Source organism: Nematolebias whitei, chromosome 12 (genome assembly GCF_014905685.2).
Source record: "Nematolebias whitei isolate Nwh7 chromosome 12, NemWhi1, whole genome shotgun sequence".
Lineage (NCBI taxonomy): Eukaryota > Metazoa > Chordata > Actinopteri > Cyprinodontiformes > Rivulidae > Nematolebias > Nematolebias whitei.
In genome coordinates, this window is record NC_056509.1 from 37,157,174 (window position 1) to 37,176,857 (window position 19,684).

Genomic DNA, 19,684 nt, shown 5'->3' on the forward strand with positions numbered 1-19,684 from the left:
TAAGGGCATCACAAATCGGTTAGTACCGCACTTTCTGCCGTACATGTCGCATCAGTCCAAGTGTGTCTAATAAAGTGGTGGAAAAAGCATAAATAAGTCGCTTTGCTGCATGAGTCATATCTATTATGCTTCACTGCTGACTTGACGTGTTTGTTAAGATAAGAGAGAACTTTATTGATCCCGCAAGAAATTGTTGTGCCAGAGTTATGCGTCACCGCTGACCACTCGTAGACGTAGGCCGGTGTTATGCCAAAAAACGATTGGCTGCCAAATGGCGGCCGCGGGAGCGTGCACGGGAGGATTTTAACAAGAATTTAACAATATTAATTAAAAACAATTATTTGTTTGCTCGACATTATAGTAAAGGTGTGTCTTACTTGAACTTTTCCTTAATAAATGCACTTTAACGGTCAAATCAGCTGCATTTCGCCTGGGCGGCGCGGCGACATGCATCTGATTTTACATTTGCTCAAGGTGTTCCTGAGTGAGACGAAGGTGGCTTAGTATGGCAAGCCTAGTGTCTCATTAATAGCCACTTTTACTTATTAATGAGACACTTGGCTTGCCATATCGCTCGAAAATGGTAGTGTTCAATATTTCCCATGTCAGAATGAATTAAATCGTCAGATATCAGCCAAAAATGGGGTTATAAACATGGGGAATTAAACGTATATTAGTCGCTTAGGTGTATAAGTTGCAGGATTTGCAAATTCATGCAAAAAGGAGCGACTTATACAGCGAAAAATACGGTACTCATTCAGCTCAAACTAGCTGTTAGCTTGTCAGATCTGGTCAAAATTAAACTCCATTTCATACATTATTTTCATCAAGTAAGATATTAATTGTTTATAACAACGCCACTGAACCACACTTTTAACAGCTCAGAGCTATTATTTTATACTTGACAAACTGCAGATAATAGGACCAGTGATTGAAGTTGCACCTGAAATCAGATTCTTTTGGGCAAACATTGGAAAAACACAGCCATAGAAAGAGTGTCCAAGTCATTTACTGCCCGTTTTATAGTGGGATATTTAAAGAAAGCAGACGAGCAACACTTCTTCAGGTGAATGGGAATGTCAGTACAGGACGTGATCAGACTGTGTCAGCAAGAACAGTCCGTCCACAGTTACACAGTGAAAGGATATTTTAGTGGGGTTGCGGTGCATAAACCTCTCATTACACAGATGAATGCACATTTAAGACTTCAGTGGTGCAAAAAACACAGATGCTGGTCCAGAGAGGTGTGGAGAGGAAAAAAAAAAGAAACCATTTGTCGCCGTGAGTCATCCTTCATCAGGAGGATAAAACAGATCTGAGTGTGTGATGTTGTTAGAGCACACTGTTGGCATGGTTTTACATGGTTTTACTTGTCCCTTAGGAGAAAAAGATCACCACAAATCAATACAAACGCATTTTTGACCACCTTTGTGCTTCATAATTATCCGATTTGTTTCGTTTTCTTACAAGTTCTTCTTCTGCACGGTGTATCCACGCATCATTTTTAACATTTCTTTTACTTGACATTATTCTGTATTTGATCAATGAATGTAGGAATTTGAAATGCACGGTGAAATAATGGCCTGTTTATTGCACTATTGTCGTATAAATGAAAATGCACGTGCCTTTTCATCTCGCTTTAATCTTTTCTAATACTGTGCTTTGATTGATTTATTTTTTTTAGCATCAGCCTAATTAATCTGGATTTTACGATGTGAATGCAGTTAGAATTGTTTTCCCTGTTGCATTTCCTTTGCAGCTATTTGCAATTTCTTCCCCTCACGAATCATCTGTGTGGACATGGCGGTGATGACACGCCATAATTCTTCCTGTCAACACCATCAGGACGCCTGATTTACTGGAATGCCAATGAGCTCTGTCTCCTTGGAACCACAGGCAACTGTAATGGCACAATGGCCTTGTGGAGCTGAGTGGAATGCAGCTTGTGCTCTTGAATGTTTCTGCGCTGTTTATTCTTGTACACATCAAGTTGTTGGTGTATGAATGCTCCTGCAAAATAATAAAAAAATGCATCATGGCTATATGTGTGCATATTTTGGTTGTAGCAGCTGTGTGTGTTTGTGTTGGCCCTATCGAATCCATCTCAGAGCCAAACACTTTTGTGGTCGCTCACAGTCATTATATATAATGTGAAGCCGCAGCCTGAGGCAGATTGAGAGCGACACGAGATGTATGCAGACTGCAAGATTGTGGGTGTAGATCTATATAATGTGCACTTGATTGGATTGTGTTTGCTCCTCGCGGCGTCTACGTGTGTGTTTTGAGAGCACAAGGCCTGATGGCTCCTCTGCACGACCTTTGCCTGTGGCTGGCCGGCATTACTTGCACGCCGTGTCCTGCACGGCAATCGCTGGAAAGAAGGGGGGAAGTGGAGCTCGCAGACGTAAGGTCACCTCCTCACAATGAGCTCAGGGGACGTGTCGAATTGTACGTTGAATTTTAAAAGGACTTTTCTCCTCTTTCGCTCTCCCACACCATGTCCCTTCTCCTCCCCTTCACCCGTCCTGACAATAATACCGCGAAACACCCTCTCTCCATTAACTTTCTGTTGGATTCAATTTCTCAGCCTGGGTTTATAGATCTGTTGCCTCATCTCTTGCAAAGTAAAGAGGCTACGTTGCCGAGATCTTAAAAAAATAAATAAATAAATTACAAGCGTCGAGAAGTCAGACGACAAAACTGTAAATCACGCGTAGGCATAAAAAGAAAAAAAAAAAAAAGCAGTTTAAATAATCCATTATTCTGTTTAGGAGGTCATTGTGTGCACGGAAAATGTTTTGTCATCGGAGAGAGCAGCATTTGTTTCGCAAACAAAGAGAGAAATCAATTCGAGCACAAACAGAGCTGGAAGAAACCACTGAGTGAAATGTGCTTCTGCGGAGCTTGAAATGAGATGAAAATGTAAAGTGTATGTGTGTGTGAAGCGACTCAAGGACATGAATCCCCGGTGAGATTGAGGTGTTTGGTGTTTTATTGTGCAAAACCGGGGCTTCATACGCTCACTTCACTCACTCGATTTCCAGGGGATTAAAGAAAATAATATACCCAGCATTTGGGAGATTGTTTAATCAATCGGTGGCTGTGCAATCAATACAACAATTATGAGAGGACCAGCTCAGCAATTGTAGAAAACACTGTATTTGAGGTTTGGCTGCATATTTTTGGCAACGTAATGATGAGCAGGCCTATTTAAGTGTATTATGCATAAAATAGAAAAGAAAAACCAGCAGTTTAAGCTCATAAAAGGAGAATGTTATAACTTACTAGAAGCACTGTCAGTTTATCAGAACCAGTGGAATATTATAATAATAGTTTCATGCACATTACTTACCCTGACCAACCGTAGGAACAAAAGGCTATGGGCATATTTTGCATGTTCTGAACTAACTTAGGTGACAGTTGCTGCTTTCCTCTCGTGTGCTCATTTTGCCGGTAACATTTGCTAAAATGTGCATTAAACCCAAACCTCTCAGGATGAAAGGAGAGGAGCCCTGGGGTTAACACACATCACACTGCATCAGTCATGCAACAGGGATTTAGCAAGGTTTATTCAGATAAGAACTGTACACCGTACGGTTCTTACAGCTCATTATGACAGCTGGTCTTTCAGTCGCTGGTGCTTGTGGGAAAGTGCTTTGTTCATTGTAAGAAAAATTTAAAGGCCATACAAGTGATTTTTATTCTTTGATCTTTAAATGTGACAAAATGATTGAAACTTTTTCTCTACTTCTAAGTGCACTAAAAAAAAAATCACTGTAATGCCACTTTGATTGGTATCCATGCTGCTGATCTCATGCTGCTGATCAATTCATGCTGCTGTATTCATTCATATTCATTCCTATTCGTCTGCTCACACAGACTCATGTTCGTGCTGCTGTTTTTCGGCGTATTGCTTTGCACTATAAGTGTTTAACGTATTCTTAGTTTATGTCTTAGATCCTTATTACTGTTTCTTTTTACAATTTATACTTTTGCTATTGTTGGGTGTAACTGGGACCCTGTGTTCACAATTTCGTTCCACCTCATGTACCACGTGTGACGCGAATGATAATAAAACCTACTTGAACTTGAACACTAATCATTGAAACTAGAAATTAACCGATTAAAGCATTTATACGGTGATTCTGAGTTCTACGTTTTGTAAAGCTCTGTCCAACTGATTTGGTCTATTAGTTTTTACTATAACGGACAACATTAAAAACATATTTTCCTTAATTTTTACTTGAACTGAAAAAATTGACAGTGTTCACAACAAAACATTTACATTAGCATTTTTACGAAAACATCACTAGCTTACTTGTTCTTTTTAGTCAATGGAATACAACTAATATTGTCCAATTAACATGACACAAATAACTTCCAACCATAAAAAAAGTTACAGTATATCTTTTTTATAAGCCAGATTATGGTTGTCCAACTTTGTTTTCTAATTAAAATGCATCAAATTAAAGAAGATAACTTTTTTCCCGACAAGATGACAATTTAAAACAAATTGCAGCTATTTTAAGTAAATTATCTGACAATTAATAATCACTGAGCAATAAAATGAGCAAGAGACATACCTTAAAACGTCTATTTTTCCTTTTAGTAGCTTTTTATTTCTCTACACTTCTTACTCAGTGGTAGTCTTAGAGGGTGGAACAGAGCGGCAACAGCCCAGAAAAATATTTTCCCACCCACTTCCAGTTGCCACCCTATTTATAAGTTAGTTATTATAACATATTTTCTTTTACTTTCTGTACAATGTTGAAAGTCACTTACTGGACATCGGCAAAGAAAATTTAGTCCCTATCCTAATGCACAGGTTTAGAATTTACCCGCTCTGCTTGAATTTCAAAATGGTTTCACGCAGCAAATGGAACAAGATATTTTACCAGTGGTAGCGATGGTTTCAGAACCGGCAGGCCGACTTCACTAATGGTAGGCAACTGCTTCTCAGTTCAGCAAGTGGCAGGTAGAGTCTATTCATTTCATTATCAGATGGGAGCTAAAGGTAATCTTCCGTATCAAATGATTATAGTTTTCATAATTTTTTTTAGCTCAGCTTTTTAAATGTAATTTTAAGAGTCAGAAACTGCTTTGAAGAGTTTTGTGAGAAGCTAAACACTCGGACAATCTCTGTGGTATTGTTCTGTACACTGTATGGTGTGTATTGATGTGTGTTTTATATAATTTATATGAATAGACAAATAACCTGAAAGTAAACTTTCCCATTGCAATTAATTTTGCCTATCTGCTGGAGCCTAATGCCCCACCTTTATGGGGTGCCATTTGTAAAGTTACACAGTCAAAAATTAACAGCAATATCTTGGTTTATTTAGCCTTTCATAAGAAAAATTAGTTTTTTTCAAAGTCAGATTTTCACCGATATTCATACATTTATAAATGCCATGGTTCCAAACTAAATACTTAATTTACAAGCTAAATATTTACTTTACAAACTAAATATTTAACTTGCAAGTTAAATATTTAGTTAGTAAGCTAAATTTTTTTGCTCCACACTAAATATTTAGTTTACAAACTAAATGCTTATGTCCAAGCTAAATGTTTAGGTTACAAAACTAAATACTTAAATTGCAAGTTAAATATTTAGGTCTGAGCTAAATATTTAGTTATCAAATTCAATATTTATTTTGGAAATTAAACGTTTAGCTTGGAAAATAAATATTTCGGTCAAAGCTAAATATTTAGTTAGGAAATTAAATATTTAGTTTAGGAATTAAATGTTTAGCTTAGAAATTAAATGTTTAGTTTGGAAAATAAATGTTTAGTTTGGAAAATAAATATTGAGCTTTGAGATTAAATATTTAATTTACAAGCTAAATATTTAGTTCACTAACTATTAGTTTGTAAATTAAACATTTAGCTTGGACATAAACATTTAGTTTGTAAACTAAATGTTTAGTGTTGAGCTAAATATTTAACTTGCAAGTTAAATATTTAGTTTGTAAATTAAATATTTAGTGTGGAGTTAAATATTTAGCTTGCTAACTAAATATTTAACTTGCAAATTAAATATTTAGTAAACTAAATATTTAGCTTGTAAATTAAATATTTAGTTTGGAACTATGGCATTTATAAATGTATGAATAACATAGTGAAAATATGACTTTGAAAGAAACAAACATTTTTTTTCTTATGAAAGGCTAAATAAACCAAAATATTGCTGTAAATTTTTGACTGTGTAACTTTACAAACAGCACTCCATACACCTTCACCCCCTTAAAAATGTACATTTGTCACTGCTCTCAATTTACGTTTATGTATATTTCAGATTTTTAGATAGCTAACACTGAGTTTTCCTTTTTAAGTAAAAACATAACTCCCAAAGTCTATTACTACAGTGAATTATCTGTTATTTATGCACATTTAAAGGCCCCCATAGTGGTTTTTTCCTTTTAGTGCCAGTCATTGGTTGAGCTGGTCAAGCTGAAAATCGCCTGACTCCACTCAGTGTTTGAGCAACTGGTGCATACGTCATTAAATCAAAACAAAAAAAGAGTAGATGAAACGTGTTGAATCACTGGTATGGTCTTTAACAAACAAACTCCTTGTTCCTAACCCATATTATGATCACACGTCATCTATGGTTAAAATGCTTTTTGCAGAATGGGATGAAGCAACAACCTTATGTTAGTACGGCAAAGCAGGCAGACTTTAGAGGGAATTAAAGGAAACGAGCTGTGGGTTGACATGTTACCTGGCTATGACAAACAGCACACAACTGACACCCAAGCAAGCCAGCAGAATATACATCCAGATATCAGGTGAGAGTGGGTTGAGGAAGGAGAAGACCCCAGGGTTGGTGCCGTTGGGCTTGCGGTACAGAATACTTATCCCAAGTGTCATAAAGGGCTTCGAGAAGTCGATGACTTTCTCCCGGACGTAGGTGATGGCCAAAGGAGCAACAGCAAGGTCAGCTTTCTGCAATGAAATGACAGAGAAGAGGTGCTATTATTTAAATGAATTAAAAAAAAGATTTTTTTTTTTTTTTGTTAAAAGATGAGTTGGACATGTATCGGAAGAAGACGTGACACGGAGAAGTGTCTTACTTTAGTAGCAGGTAGGAGGCTGTGATATTATGTCTGATCCCTCTTATGTGGTGCCAAAGGTGAGTCACAGAGGCAAGAATCTTTGTATTAAATTAATCTGAGACAAATTAACCCCATGTCCCCTCTGAACGTTCTGTAACATCAGCTCTTTGTGCTGCCGAAGCTCTCGCTCCGCTCTATTTTTACATAATCCTTCCAAGAAATATTTTCATCGCCAAAAATTCCAGGGCGTATATTCTTACCCCCTTTTTTATCTTTTAAGTTTCTGCTCAGGACTTTCTTTGCAGGTGGCACTTTTCTTTTCATATCTTCAACTACCAGTGCACATATATGAAAAACAACCCATCAACTTATAGGATTTGTTAAATGTTTATCCACTTTAGTCGTTTAATATACTTTAAACCTCAAAACCTATATAAATACTGCTGCGTTGTGATGGGAATTTGTGATAAACGTCTATAAACTGGCTGACTTAAAGTCATTTCTGTGTTGACTAATGTTGATTGGCTGTGGCGGCCATTTTGATTTGGATTGACTCCACAAGTTTAATCAGCTGTAAATGTACATCCACTGATTACTTTCAAGGTTTAATACAATCTGTTAAGTGGTTCCTTTTATTTTGCTAACAGAGAAACAAAGGTTGACTCTGACGTTTAACAGCAAAGTTTTAAGCAAATAGTTTATGTAATGAGGAGCACTTTGAGTACGTGTTGTGAATAACTCTGTTACAGCCAGACCTAATTTTAACACATTATTTTTAAGACTGACAGAGTTATTTTTTTCTTATCTATGGTCAGCTACCACTGGTGGTTATAAATTCAATTATTTCCCCAAGTTAATCAGTTTTAGAGGTACAATCGAATATTGTTTGAAAGTTTTATTAAAATCTGGCTAGTGATTTTTTTTACAATATTTTGCTAACAGAAAGGCATAACCAAATCATTAATGTCAAAATAAATAAATAAAACATCTTGGGCCATCTATCAGTACTCAAAATATATATTTAGGCTCAGTCTCAGGGGTGCTGTGGTGTAGAGGTAGGGCAGCCGACTTGGGACCAGTCACATGTTCAACTCCCCGCCGAGCCCACATGTCGAGGTGCCTTTGAGCAAGACAACTAATCCCTAATCGCTCCTCGGTAGCTTACATAGTTGCCTGCTGTTCCACCTAGGTATATCTCACATGTGATGGGTTAAATGCAAAGCACAAATTTGATCATTTTACAGAAACATACAATGGCAACATACTGTATAGCACTTTTTATATATTTTTTTACTACCATACCAAATACTAGGTCAGTATGACAAAATTTCACTGAGTGATAGTTATTTTTTGTGTTTTAAAGGTGGGGTTGTGGCAGCTATCGTGTATTATGCTGATTCCAAAAATATTAATTAGTGATAAATGTACTTCCTGTGATTATTCTCTGCAAGTTACATGAACATTTGTCTAGTGGTTCATGTTATATTTTTCTGGCAGGCACACACACATATATATATATATATATATATATATATATATATATATATATATATATATATATATACACACACCATGCACAAAATGTGGTGGGTTGTGATGATCGTCATTGAAACATTTTATTTTGATGACATAGCCGGTTCCCATATGAAAAAAACTTAAGAAGTTTTTTGCCTCAGATGAGAAAGAAAATAACACATTCCTGCGCTTCAGCAACAAACAAAGTGCCTATTTTATCCAACCCTGGTGATTGTTGACTCACATGGTCCATGAGCTCGCGCACCATGCCGTTCCACTGGCCTGTGCTCTCATCAAGTGCTCCATACTTCCCATCTTCCACTAATCGCACCTCATATCGGAAGCCCAGGATGCCGGAGAGTTCCCTCAGCAGGTCGATACAGTAGCCCTCAAAGCGATCGTTCCCATACAGAGGCTTGTCAGACTTCTTGAACATCACATACGGCTCCTCCTGCAGGGAGAAAATAGGCTGGTGAAGTCATGCAGAAAGCGTAGTGCTTTGTATTTGATTGTGATTCTTTTTCTTTGACTGATGCTTTTTTTGGTTGATGGGGGTCATGTATACCAGTATAGTGGATACACGCAGGGATTTGTTAGCCAGAGAGTCGGTGATGTTGGATGTCTTGCTTTTGTGAGATTCTGTCATATTCAGACTACTGGGAGGATCCCATGTTCCAATCTGTAGAAACAATTTAGTGTCAAGTTTGTATCACCTGTCCTGGCTGCAAGGAGGAAATTGAGCACTTCCAAACATCGAAAACATTTTTTTTTTTTAATCTTGCTGAGCGCCAGCTGTTGTAATGAGTGACAAACCTTTTCCAGGCCTTCCTCCTTCAGACTGATAACATCTAGATCGAAATCTGTTCTCAGTCCATTGGTCTTGTTGAAGAGAACACGTCCTGTCAAACCATCCCAGTGAGCCTGAAGAAACAAAAAAATTATAACAATAAATCTCTTAAGCTTGAACATGCTCAACAAAGTCAGCCTAATTGTAAGGCTGCTTATTGCAACTTGTATCAAATGGTGCCGTTCTGAAATGTGGTTACACCCTCATTGCAGTGTTTCTCCTACCATTATACATGCAGGGTAAATGGACTGTATTTAAATAGCACCTTTCTATCTTATCAAGACACTCAAAGCACTTTACAACACAACCTGTGCCCTCATTTACCCATTCATACAGCACTCTACTAGAGCTTATACTATGTATGGTTTCTGGTACAGGTCTCTCTTGTAAATGAGTCCTTGTGACTCAATGAGACTGACCTGTACAATTTCTACAAAGCTAATTGAACAAATCATTCTAAAGAAACTAACCAGTGCTTTAGATCATATTCATGCACTGATGGGACACACATCGGAGGCAATGAGGGATTCAGTGTCTTTCCCAGGGACACTTTGGCACGTGACTGATGGTGGATTCGAATCCCCAACTCTTGCATTGGAGGATGACTGCTCTAACCACTTAGTCACAGCCACCCAGCCCCGTCAACAGAACTGAGTCCCCCCAACCCCCATCGACAACTGCCGGCACTGATGCAGTGCTAAGGTAGCAGTGCACGCAATACAGATGTGCTAGCTACAAAGCTATAGGTAGCCCTCCATTTCTTCATGCTGTGCCGTCTCCCAAGCACCTCCCCACCTCCCCACCCCCGCCCCAAAACTGTTGGAACAGAGTGCAACACAGACATTTCTCGGTCTCCACTGTCTCCACTGTCTCTCCCCCATCGACAAAAATCACGGAAGAGATGAGCGCCCTGCCAAGGCAAGAGATATAGGGGAGACACTGCAATGTAAAGAACTCAACTGAATGCACTGAAAACTATGTGGACGCTTCCATTCATCCATCCATTATCTTCCGCTTATTCCAAAGTGGGGTTGTGGGAGCATCAGCTTGAGCAGGGAGGCCCAGACATCTCTTTCCACAGTCACCTCTTCCAGCTCTTCTGGGAAGACCCCAAGGCATTCCCAGGCAATCCGAGAGCTGTACAGTAGTCTCTCCAGTGTGTCCTGGATCTTCCCCGGGGTCTCCTCCCAGTTTGACATGCCCGAAGCACCTTCTTAGGTAGATGCCCAGGAAGCATCCTGACCAGATGCCCAAACCACCTCAACTGGCTTCTTCTGATGTGGAGGAGCAGCTGTTCTACTCTGAGTCTCTCCTGGATAACTGAATTTCTCACCCTATCTCTAAGGGCGAGTCCAGCTGCCCTGCGGAGGAAACGTGGAAGCTACATACATTTAGCTGGTCGTAGCCTACGTGAGTAAACAAGTGTGGTGGGATTGGGCAAGAAAATCATCTTAGAAAAGACATTTAGTTGGTAAAACAAGATAACTGTCATGAATAAAAATCTGGGAGAAAACATAAAGCGCCATAAAGGCACAAATACATACAACTTTTTGTGAAACTCCTTTCAGCCTGGTAAGTTTACCTTTTCAAACTAACCTATCTTCTTATCAGAATATTTTACTTAATAAACACAAACTAATGCGTCAAATCTGTCAGCCATCTTTATTTCATGAACGTTGCCAATGTTGACCTGTTTTCAGTCATTTCAGCCATTCCCATAGTTAATCAAATGCATGTGGTGGTTGCTCACACATTTTGCTAATAAATTTTGAACTCAGGAACACATTAATCATCAATATGAGAAAAATATTGCGCATGTTTAGTTCATTACTCCATGATATGTTTTTGGCCGGTCTTCCATGACTTTGCAATAACTACCTTTAAACTTTAAATTAAATCCTTTCCAATTAATTCCACCCAACTCTCTGTTCACTGCTTCTGTCTCTGCAACATAACAAGAAACAATAAAGCAGCGAGAACAGAAGCAGCTTTGACAGGTAAGAGTTCATTATGCATGTGGTTCATTGGGCTTGAAGTTTAACATCAAAGCCTTTGGAGGAACAGACTGGCATGGAGAGGCACGGCAGACGCAGGAGGGGCGGGGGAGAAGGAAGCACTGGCTACAACAATGGCTCATTCTGAAAATTACCTGCAATGATACCATCCACAGAATGAAAGAGCTTTGTAGAACAAAGCAAATGGCTGACCCAGACTGGAGTTAAGGAGACACACAGAGGCTTTGATATAAACGCAGGAGGAGATAAGCACAGAGAAAATGTGGGGGGAAAGAGAATGAAACAAAATAATTGTAGTTACTTCGATAAGGCGGGTGGGTTTTTCTTTTCACGATTCCATTTTCACAAAGATTTTTGAGAGTGTCAAGGTTGTTTGAGGAGTGCGTTGGATAACGATGATCACAACAAGAGACAGGGATGAAGAAATGTTTGCTTTGAAGCACATTTAAATTGTTCGGGAGAAAAAATAATAATGAGGTGCTAAATAAATGTTTGTAAACCATGGATTGCACTGCACTGAGTAATACAAATTTAGATTACTGGACTAGCATTCCTTTGCATCTCACCCACAGAGTTTTAGACTGATATCATCTTGTGTTCAAAAGTCAGAGTCGTAGCGGTTTGGGCAAACCTGGAAAAATACATTATTCACAGTCTCATGAGGTATTGTGAGATGTCACGCTCAGATTATGTAAACAATTCCCAGCTACAAGCACATCAAATTTAACTCAACATCTGTACCATTGGTTGTTATAGTCATTTTTGTGTTGGCTAATTTAGATTAGCCGTGGTGGTAATCTTGAATTCGATTGAAGCCCAAAGTTATTCCATTGTAGATGCACATCCAAGATTACTACGGCAAGTTTCATTAAAATACGTTCAGTGGTTCAAGAGAGAGTTTGTCAACAAACAAACATACAAACAAAAACAGATGAAATCATTATTGTCCCTTTGCCATCAGCAGCAGGCGATAATGATAATGCATACCTCTTTGATGAGGTTTATGAAACGGCTTCCAAAGCGCCACGGCTTGTGGCGATTGCACTGCAGGGAGCTGACGGTGATCTGCTGCGACTGCTGCACCGCCACCGCCACCACATGCACTGCGTCGTACATCAGCGCCGCATCCGTCTGCAAGCAGGTACGTAGCATTGTCAGACACTTACATTTTTATTAAGATCTGTTGACCTTTCCTCACCTGTGGAGAAACATGGGAAACCTTTTGAAGATTTTTTTTCTCTCCTTTAACTGAATCAGGATTATTGCTACTTGTATAAATGCCTTGCAACAATGTCAGCGCGTTAGTAAAAAATGTCCGACCAGCGCCTGAGGCAATCGTAACCCTCTGCCAGCGAGTCTTTCAGGGGAAGGATGGCCTGTCAGGGTGAAGACTAATGACTCCTGATGGGTGTGCCTGTTTCCCAAAGAGATGGAGTGCAAATCAGACACTAGTAGGCACAAGACGACTCTGACAAACTCACTCTACATGCAGCACAGACAAAGCTGGGTGTACACTTAAAATTGCATCCCTTATGGCTGCTTTAAAACCCTAGAAATAAGTCATCAAAGAAAGTAAACGCTTGAAATTCCTCAATCTGGTATGCTGAGCTTTATCTTAACCGCTCTGGCAGGCACACATGAATTCCCCCTCATGCCGTCTGTCCACACAGTTTGAAACGCTCTGCATTTGCTCAGGTCAATGCATTACAGCTCAGCTCGAATCCTGTTTTCCAGGGCCCCACACAGGCTGAAACACACTATGATGATCTCATTCGACAAGTCCTGGATGACCAACCTGCGAGGCAGCATAAAAAATTACTTTAGGAGAGCAAAGCATCTGCAGCTACAATGGAGGATCTTTATGAGAGTCTCTGCTGCCGGAAAGAATGAGCCAGGCTGCTGCTCGGCACAGATCTCTCCCCAACCCTTTCAGTCAAGAAAAGCACAAAAATACGCCACTTATTGAAGACTTTTTAATGATAATAAGCCAATTAGTGAGACGAATCTTACATCCAACGGCAAGAAATGACAAGAATTTGGTAAAATGTGAGAATAATGATAAGAAGAAGATGGAGCTCATGTGTGGTTGCATTGATGGATGGGAGCATTTTTAGCCTGTCCCTCAATCCTCCCATGTTATGTCAAAGACAGCAGTAGATCAGAGACAGGGAGGCATCTCTGCACACTTATCCCCTCTCACCCCACCTCCCCCCGAAGGGATGGAAGGGATTGGCTATATAGCCATATCTCCTCTCCAAGCAGCATGTCAATAAATGAGTGGGGATTGTGACCGAAGCTGATTAGGAAATGAGTCTCTCATTTCAATTCCTCTATTTCCTAGAACTGAACAGTTTTATGCATAGCTGGTCTCCAAACAATATTTTCTCCAATAATGTGGAAGTTTGTTATGCTCTGTCATTCAATTATTGAGTTAATTAAATAAAAAGCCATGCTGGTGAACTGAATCCAGCCTCCCCCCCCCGCCCCCCCTTTTTTTTGTTGACAAAGTAGCACAGCTTAATATAAGACAAGATGATGACATAATCTTCACACGCCGTGTAAAAATGACATGCTTTTTTAAATTCAGGCCATGGAATAAACAACCTTTGTGGACTTTAGTAAATCAGATGAGAATTTTCCTCAAAGGTACAGTTTAGATGTTTTGAAGCAGAATACTGCATAAGGGTTATGAACAATATATTACCTTTTGTAGATAGTTCTTTAAATGACCTCAGATCAGAGGATTAGCTTAATTTGGATTGGATTGACAAGCTAACTGGAGCCAAAAACCAAAGTGAATTGCTGCTGTGTCAAAACAACTCCACTCTCGAAATTTCCAAAGCAGTTCATGCAAACCCTGTTTTATAATCCGCTACACTGCTGTCAGTTTTTAATTAAAAGGTTATTCTTGCAGAAACATGATATTCCTGCTGAAAGTGATCCAGGCTGCAACGGAAGAGCAGCAATTAGCTGCTGTTGCTTTTATATTTTTAATAACCCCAAACGTCTATGTAAATAACATGCAATGCAAAATTGACAACAATTTTGTAAATGCTTATAAAACAGCATTTACTTTAAATACTTTGACATGTTTGAGACAACACAGGAAACAACACAGCACAATGACCACTTCGTTGAAGGTTTTTAATGATGTTGTTGAAGCACTGGATGCTAAGGACTACTGTGCTGTACTTTACTTAGACATGTCTAAAGCTTTTGCTACTGCAAATCATGACATTTTGTGCCATAAGCTCTCAGATACTGGTTTCTCAGACCACACTATCTAATTATCTCTCAGGCCGAAAACATTGTGTTCAACACAATGGTTCTTCTAGTTAACTGTCAATAATGGTGTACCACAAGGCTCAGTCTTAGGACCCACTCTCTTTACAATTTTTATAAGCAACGTAGGTCAGAACATTCCAGATGCATCCTTGCATTTCTATGCTGACGATACAGTTGTTAATTGTTGAGCTAAAATATTTGCTAAGGTTTTCCAGCTTTTACAGTCTGCATTTGATATCATTCAGTCAGACTTTTTCCATCTCAAGTTGGTGCTAAATGCTGATAAAACCAAAGGGATGTTGTTTTCAAACAGAAAGTTGGTACCAGCAGGCCTTCCTCCTATCGTATGTGTCCCTATTATTGCCCCCACATGTAAAAGCTACACCTGAACTAAAAAAGTTTGTTTACATGACTAAATCTTGGCTAAAGGAAAATCAAAGGTATGATAATTTTTAATATTCAGATTTTATGGATGAGAAAGTCTTTGTGGGAGTGTATGTATTAGTGAGTTAGTATTATATTTACAATTTTTTGTATGTTAGCTGAATGTGTGATGATGGGGAGGTATTGAGGATGTGCAGGGATATGAATATAAATTTGGATGTTGCAAGGTTATTTTGGAATTTGTAGAGAGGAAAATGTTTTGTATTGTTATTGTACCTAGATTTTTAAATTGTTCATATTTTAATGTATAGTTTTTATTATATGAATTTGGAGGTTGTAAGGTTGATTACATGAATATGTAGGTATTCTTACTGTATTTTGATTGATAAATTGTATTTTAATGCGTAGAAATGCCCAACCAGGGACTCGAGTTGCAAATTAGCTATATACTCTTTGTGCAATGCATCAGTCACAGACTTGTTCTGTTCTATGTTTGTGTTCATTGTCCCTGTCAAATAAACTAATAATAATAATAATAATAATAATATTGAGTTTGTGGATTCTTACAAATATTTGGAAATCTTGGTCAATGCACATCTCTCTTTTAAGCCCCATGTCAAAAACTTGATAAAGAAACTGAAATTAATATTGGGTTTCTTTTTCAGAAATAGATCTTGGTTAGCTCTGAATGCCAGGAAACACCTTATTATAACTGGCTGTTCTACTGTACCCATCACTGCACTCTGTACTCATTGGTCAATTGGTCATCATTATCTATACGTAGACTCTTACACTGCTTTATTTTCATCTTTAAATCACTCCTTGGTCTGCTGCCTTCATACATCTCCTCCTACATGTCACATCGTCAGTGCAGTTACAGCGTGCACTCTCAAGCCATCATCACCTGCAGCATCCCCTTAGTGTGGACTGAACTCTGAAAAGGGACTTCTCTTACTCTGCTCCTGTTTCCTGGAACACCTCGCAAAAAACCCTGAAGCTGTCAACCTTTATCACTCTAAGGGATTTTAAACAACTGTTAAGTTCAATGGAAAAATCACTGCAGACATGTTCCTGTTTTTAGTATTTTACTTTGTTTTATAATGCAGCTTGATTTTATTTTGTTTTATAACACTACTTTTATTTACTTTTTATTTTACATGAATTTTATGGCTGTTTATTTGTTGTCTGTACCTCATCTGTGGTTTTGTTTAAAACAGGTCTCGCTTGAAAATGAGTCCTCGTGACTCAATGAGACTAACCTGTATAAATAAAGATTGAACGAATGAGACTGGGGTTGTGGGCAGCACGGTGGCGCAACTGGTAGAGCTGCTGCCTCTCAGTGAGCAGGTCCTTGGTTCAAACCCCGGTCCAGGGGCCTTTCTGGGTGGAGTTTGCATGTTCTCTCCGTGCATGCGTGGGTTTTCTCCGGGTGCTCCGGTTTCCTCCCACAGACCAAAAACATGCATGTTAGGCTGATTGGTAACTCTAAATTGTTCCTAGGTGTGAATGAGAAAGTGAATGGTTGTTTGTCTCTATGTGTCCCTGTGATGGACTTGCGACCCGTCCAGGGTGTACCCCGCCCCTCGCACAGTGATTGCTGGACATGGGCACCAGCGACCCCCATGACCCAAAATGGAATAACCGGGTAAAGATAATGGATGGATGGATGGATGGATGGATGGATGGATGGATGGATGGATGGAGACTGGGGTTGTGTTGAGACATCAGCATGTAACTTTAATCTTGGCTGTGTTTGAACAAACTGTTAGCTTGCCAATCTGGTCAAATTTAACCTTTATGTATTTAAATTGATAGAGTTTAAGGAACTACCTACAACAGGTAAGATGTTTATAGCCTTTTCATAGAATTCCATTTCAGAACATTCAAACTTTTCAATATTACTGTTTTTAGATGCCTTCATGTTCTTATTTCCTGTTTTACTTATGACCTCAAGTTTCCACTGACACCCTCAACTTTTTCTATTATTTATACATAAATATCATATTCCGTTTCCTTCAGCTACAAACTACTGTAAGCACTGAATTTTCAGTTAATCACCATGGCTCTCTAAAAATATCCCCCCCCCCCCCCCCACCACCAAAAAAAAGACTCCTGGGAGTAAATATGTGACAGCTTTATTTTGTTTAAAAAACAGAAACAGACTGAAAGTTCAGCTTAGAAGTTTATATTTAGTTTACTTTTGATTCTGAAATATGCCCAAGTGTAAAATCCAGCTGGATTGCTTTTAGCACAGCCTTGATATGTGACAGCAGGCTGACAATTTGCTTCATGAAAGCTTGAAAGACAAACTTTAACTTGCACTGTGCTGGGTTATTCTGTGTGAAAAACAAAGAGCATCTACAACAATTGTTACATTCCCACTCTTTGAATTGGTCTTTATACAAAAATAGCTTCAGACAAAAGCAGGTTTGATGCCTTGTCATGAGAACGTCTGCTATTTTTAAATCAAGACATAGATATTTAAAGCTAATTTATGTGCACTGCGATGAAGTGGGAGTAAAATGGCGCATGCTTCATGCGCTTTGAGGGTTTTAAATCTACAACAACAACAAAAAAAAAAAAAAGAGCTGCAAACAGAGGTGAAACACAGTTATTGACATAACGCGCAACATGTGAGGTGAATAACATTGATTTGTGTTACAGCGCGCTGAAACAACTGTGAGGAAACCGCGGGTCTTTGTATTACTGCGCTCGTCCTTGAACGTGTACCACCCATCTTAACATTGTTGCACTGCCCCAAGGCAAAGGTTCTCCCAGGCAGCGGTAGCCTGGTCAACAACAAAACAAAAACTCAACAAAGAGCTCAAGGCAGAGATCCCAATCTGTGGAAGGAAATATATAAAAAGGCCTGATCCACACAGACCTCCTACAGATCAAAAAGGAGCGATAAGGACAGATCCCCAGAGCTGTTAAGGAGGTGAAAAGGCCACGGGACCTGAACCGTGTGGAGCGTGGGCCTCATGTACAAAGACTCAGTTTTCTACTGAAGCGCGGTGTACGCTTACATCAAGGCTTTAAATAAACTAAGAACACTGTTGTATAAAACCGCACGACTCCAAACACATTTCCTATACGTCCCTGATCAATGTGAAAACAGAAAGTCACTTGAACCACTGCCTGTTAATAACGTGGTCAAGATATGGTGATGTTTGGGGGTGCACAGGCTCTTTGTGCAACATGGATTACCATTAGAACAATTAAGTACATTTACCCACCAAGAAGCCGCCACTCTGTGGACACTTGAAGTCTGTTGTAAACTAGAATGAATGAATACAACCCTCTGCATTGTTTAGTTGCATCAAAGCTCAAGCTCAATCCAGATTAAAAATCCAACAAAGTAAAATCAGTTCCTCTGGACGGTTTCTTTTTGTTGAAATGTTTCATCTTTCATCCAAATGACTTCATCAGGCCAAGGAGCCACAACAAACTCATAAGTAGCACATTCACATAGTGGGCCAACCAGTTTGGTGGTGAGAAGATGGTTTCTGGAGTCCGCCCTCTCCTCTGGCCGAAGTGTTTCTAAACATCAAATTCTGATGACTGATGAAGTCTTTTGGACGAATAATAATGAATAAAGCGCAATATGTTGTCATCACTGTATGTTCCCATACAAAGACAAAATTGTCTCTCTGCATTTAAAACCCATTGACCCGAGATGCGCCCAGGTGGTTCAGTGGGCAGCTGTGTAGGTGCCTGGGGAGCAATTCGGGATTGGATGTCCTGCTCAGAGACACCACGAGATGTGCAACGACTGGGGATCGAACCCAGGACCTTTGGGTCCCGAGTTGGCTGCCCTGCCTCTACACCATCTCCTCTTCTGTATGAAAGACGAAACGTTTCAACCAAAATAAAACATCCAGAGGACCCGATTTAACTTTGTTGGATTTTTTTTACCTGGATTATTGGTGGCTGTGGCTGAGTGGTTAGAGCAGTCGTCCTCCAAATGCAAGAGTTGGGGGTTTGAATCCAAAAGTAGTCGCATGCCGAAGTGTCCCTGGGCAAGACACTGAACCCCTCATTGCCTCCGATGTGTGTCCCGTTGATGTTTGAATGTGATCTCAAAGCACTGATTAGTCTCTTTACAATGATTTGTTCAATTAGCTTTGTAGAGATCTAGTAGAGTGGTATGAATGTGCTACTTATGGGACCGAGTTTGTTGTGGCCCCTCGGACTGATGAAGTCCTTTGGATGAAAGACGAAACGTTTCAACAAAAAAGAAACCGTTCAGAGGACCTGATTCAACTTTGTTGGATTGCTTAGTTGCATTTGCACTCGACATAAAGTTTGAACACTGATTCAGTGAACATCCTTCCTGTTCATCGTGCGGTAGTGCTTTTTTTAGCAACATGTGAGCAGTCGTTAGCTCCAGTTACATTAGGAATACGCTATCTCGCTGCAAATTGCGTTCTTATGCTTCAATGGCGGTCTGCGCACAGTTCGAACTGGAATGCTCTCGGAAACCTGAAGTGGCTCACGAGCCAGTCGTCTTAATCCTTTCACTCTCTAAATAAACGCTTTCTTCGCACAGCGCCAATTGCAGTATCCTGTAATAAGGCTATAAA

General features: G+C 39.4%; 1 protein-coding gene across 1 annotated transcript in view; it reads right to left on the minus strand.

Annotated features, from left to right (window-relative positions):
• Positions 1-12,584, minus strand: part of LOC119417916 (glutamate receptor ionotropic, kainate 2) — a 35,565-nt gene extending 22,981 nt beyond the window's left edge. Inside the window, exons 1-5 of the mRNA XM_037685164.1 lie at positions 12,420-12,584; positions 9,384-9,491; positions 9,136-9,249; positions 8,815-9,021; positions 6,722-6,945 (exon numbers count right to left, since the gene is read on the minus strand). Of these exons, the coding sequence (XP_037541092.1) occupies positions 6,722-6,945; positions 8,815-9,021; positions 9,136-9,249; positions 9,384-9,491; positions 12,420-12,584 (818 nt within the window). The remainder of the gene's footprint in view (positions 1-6,721; positions 6,946-8,814; positions 9,022-9,135; positions 9,250-9,383; positions 9,492-12,419) is intronic.
• Positions 12,585-19,684: the final 7,100 nt, after the last annotated feature.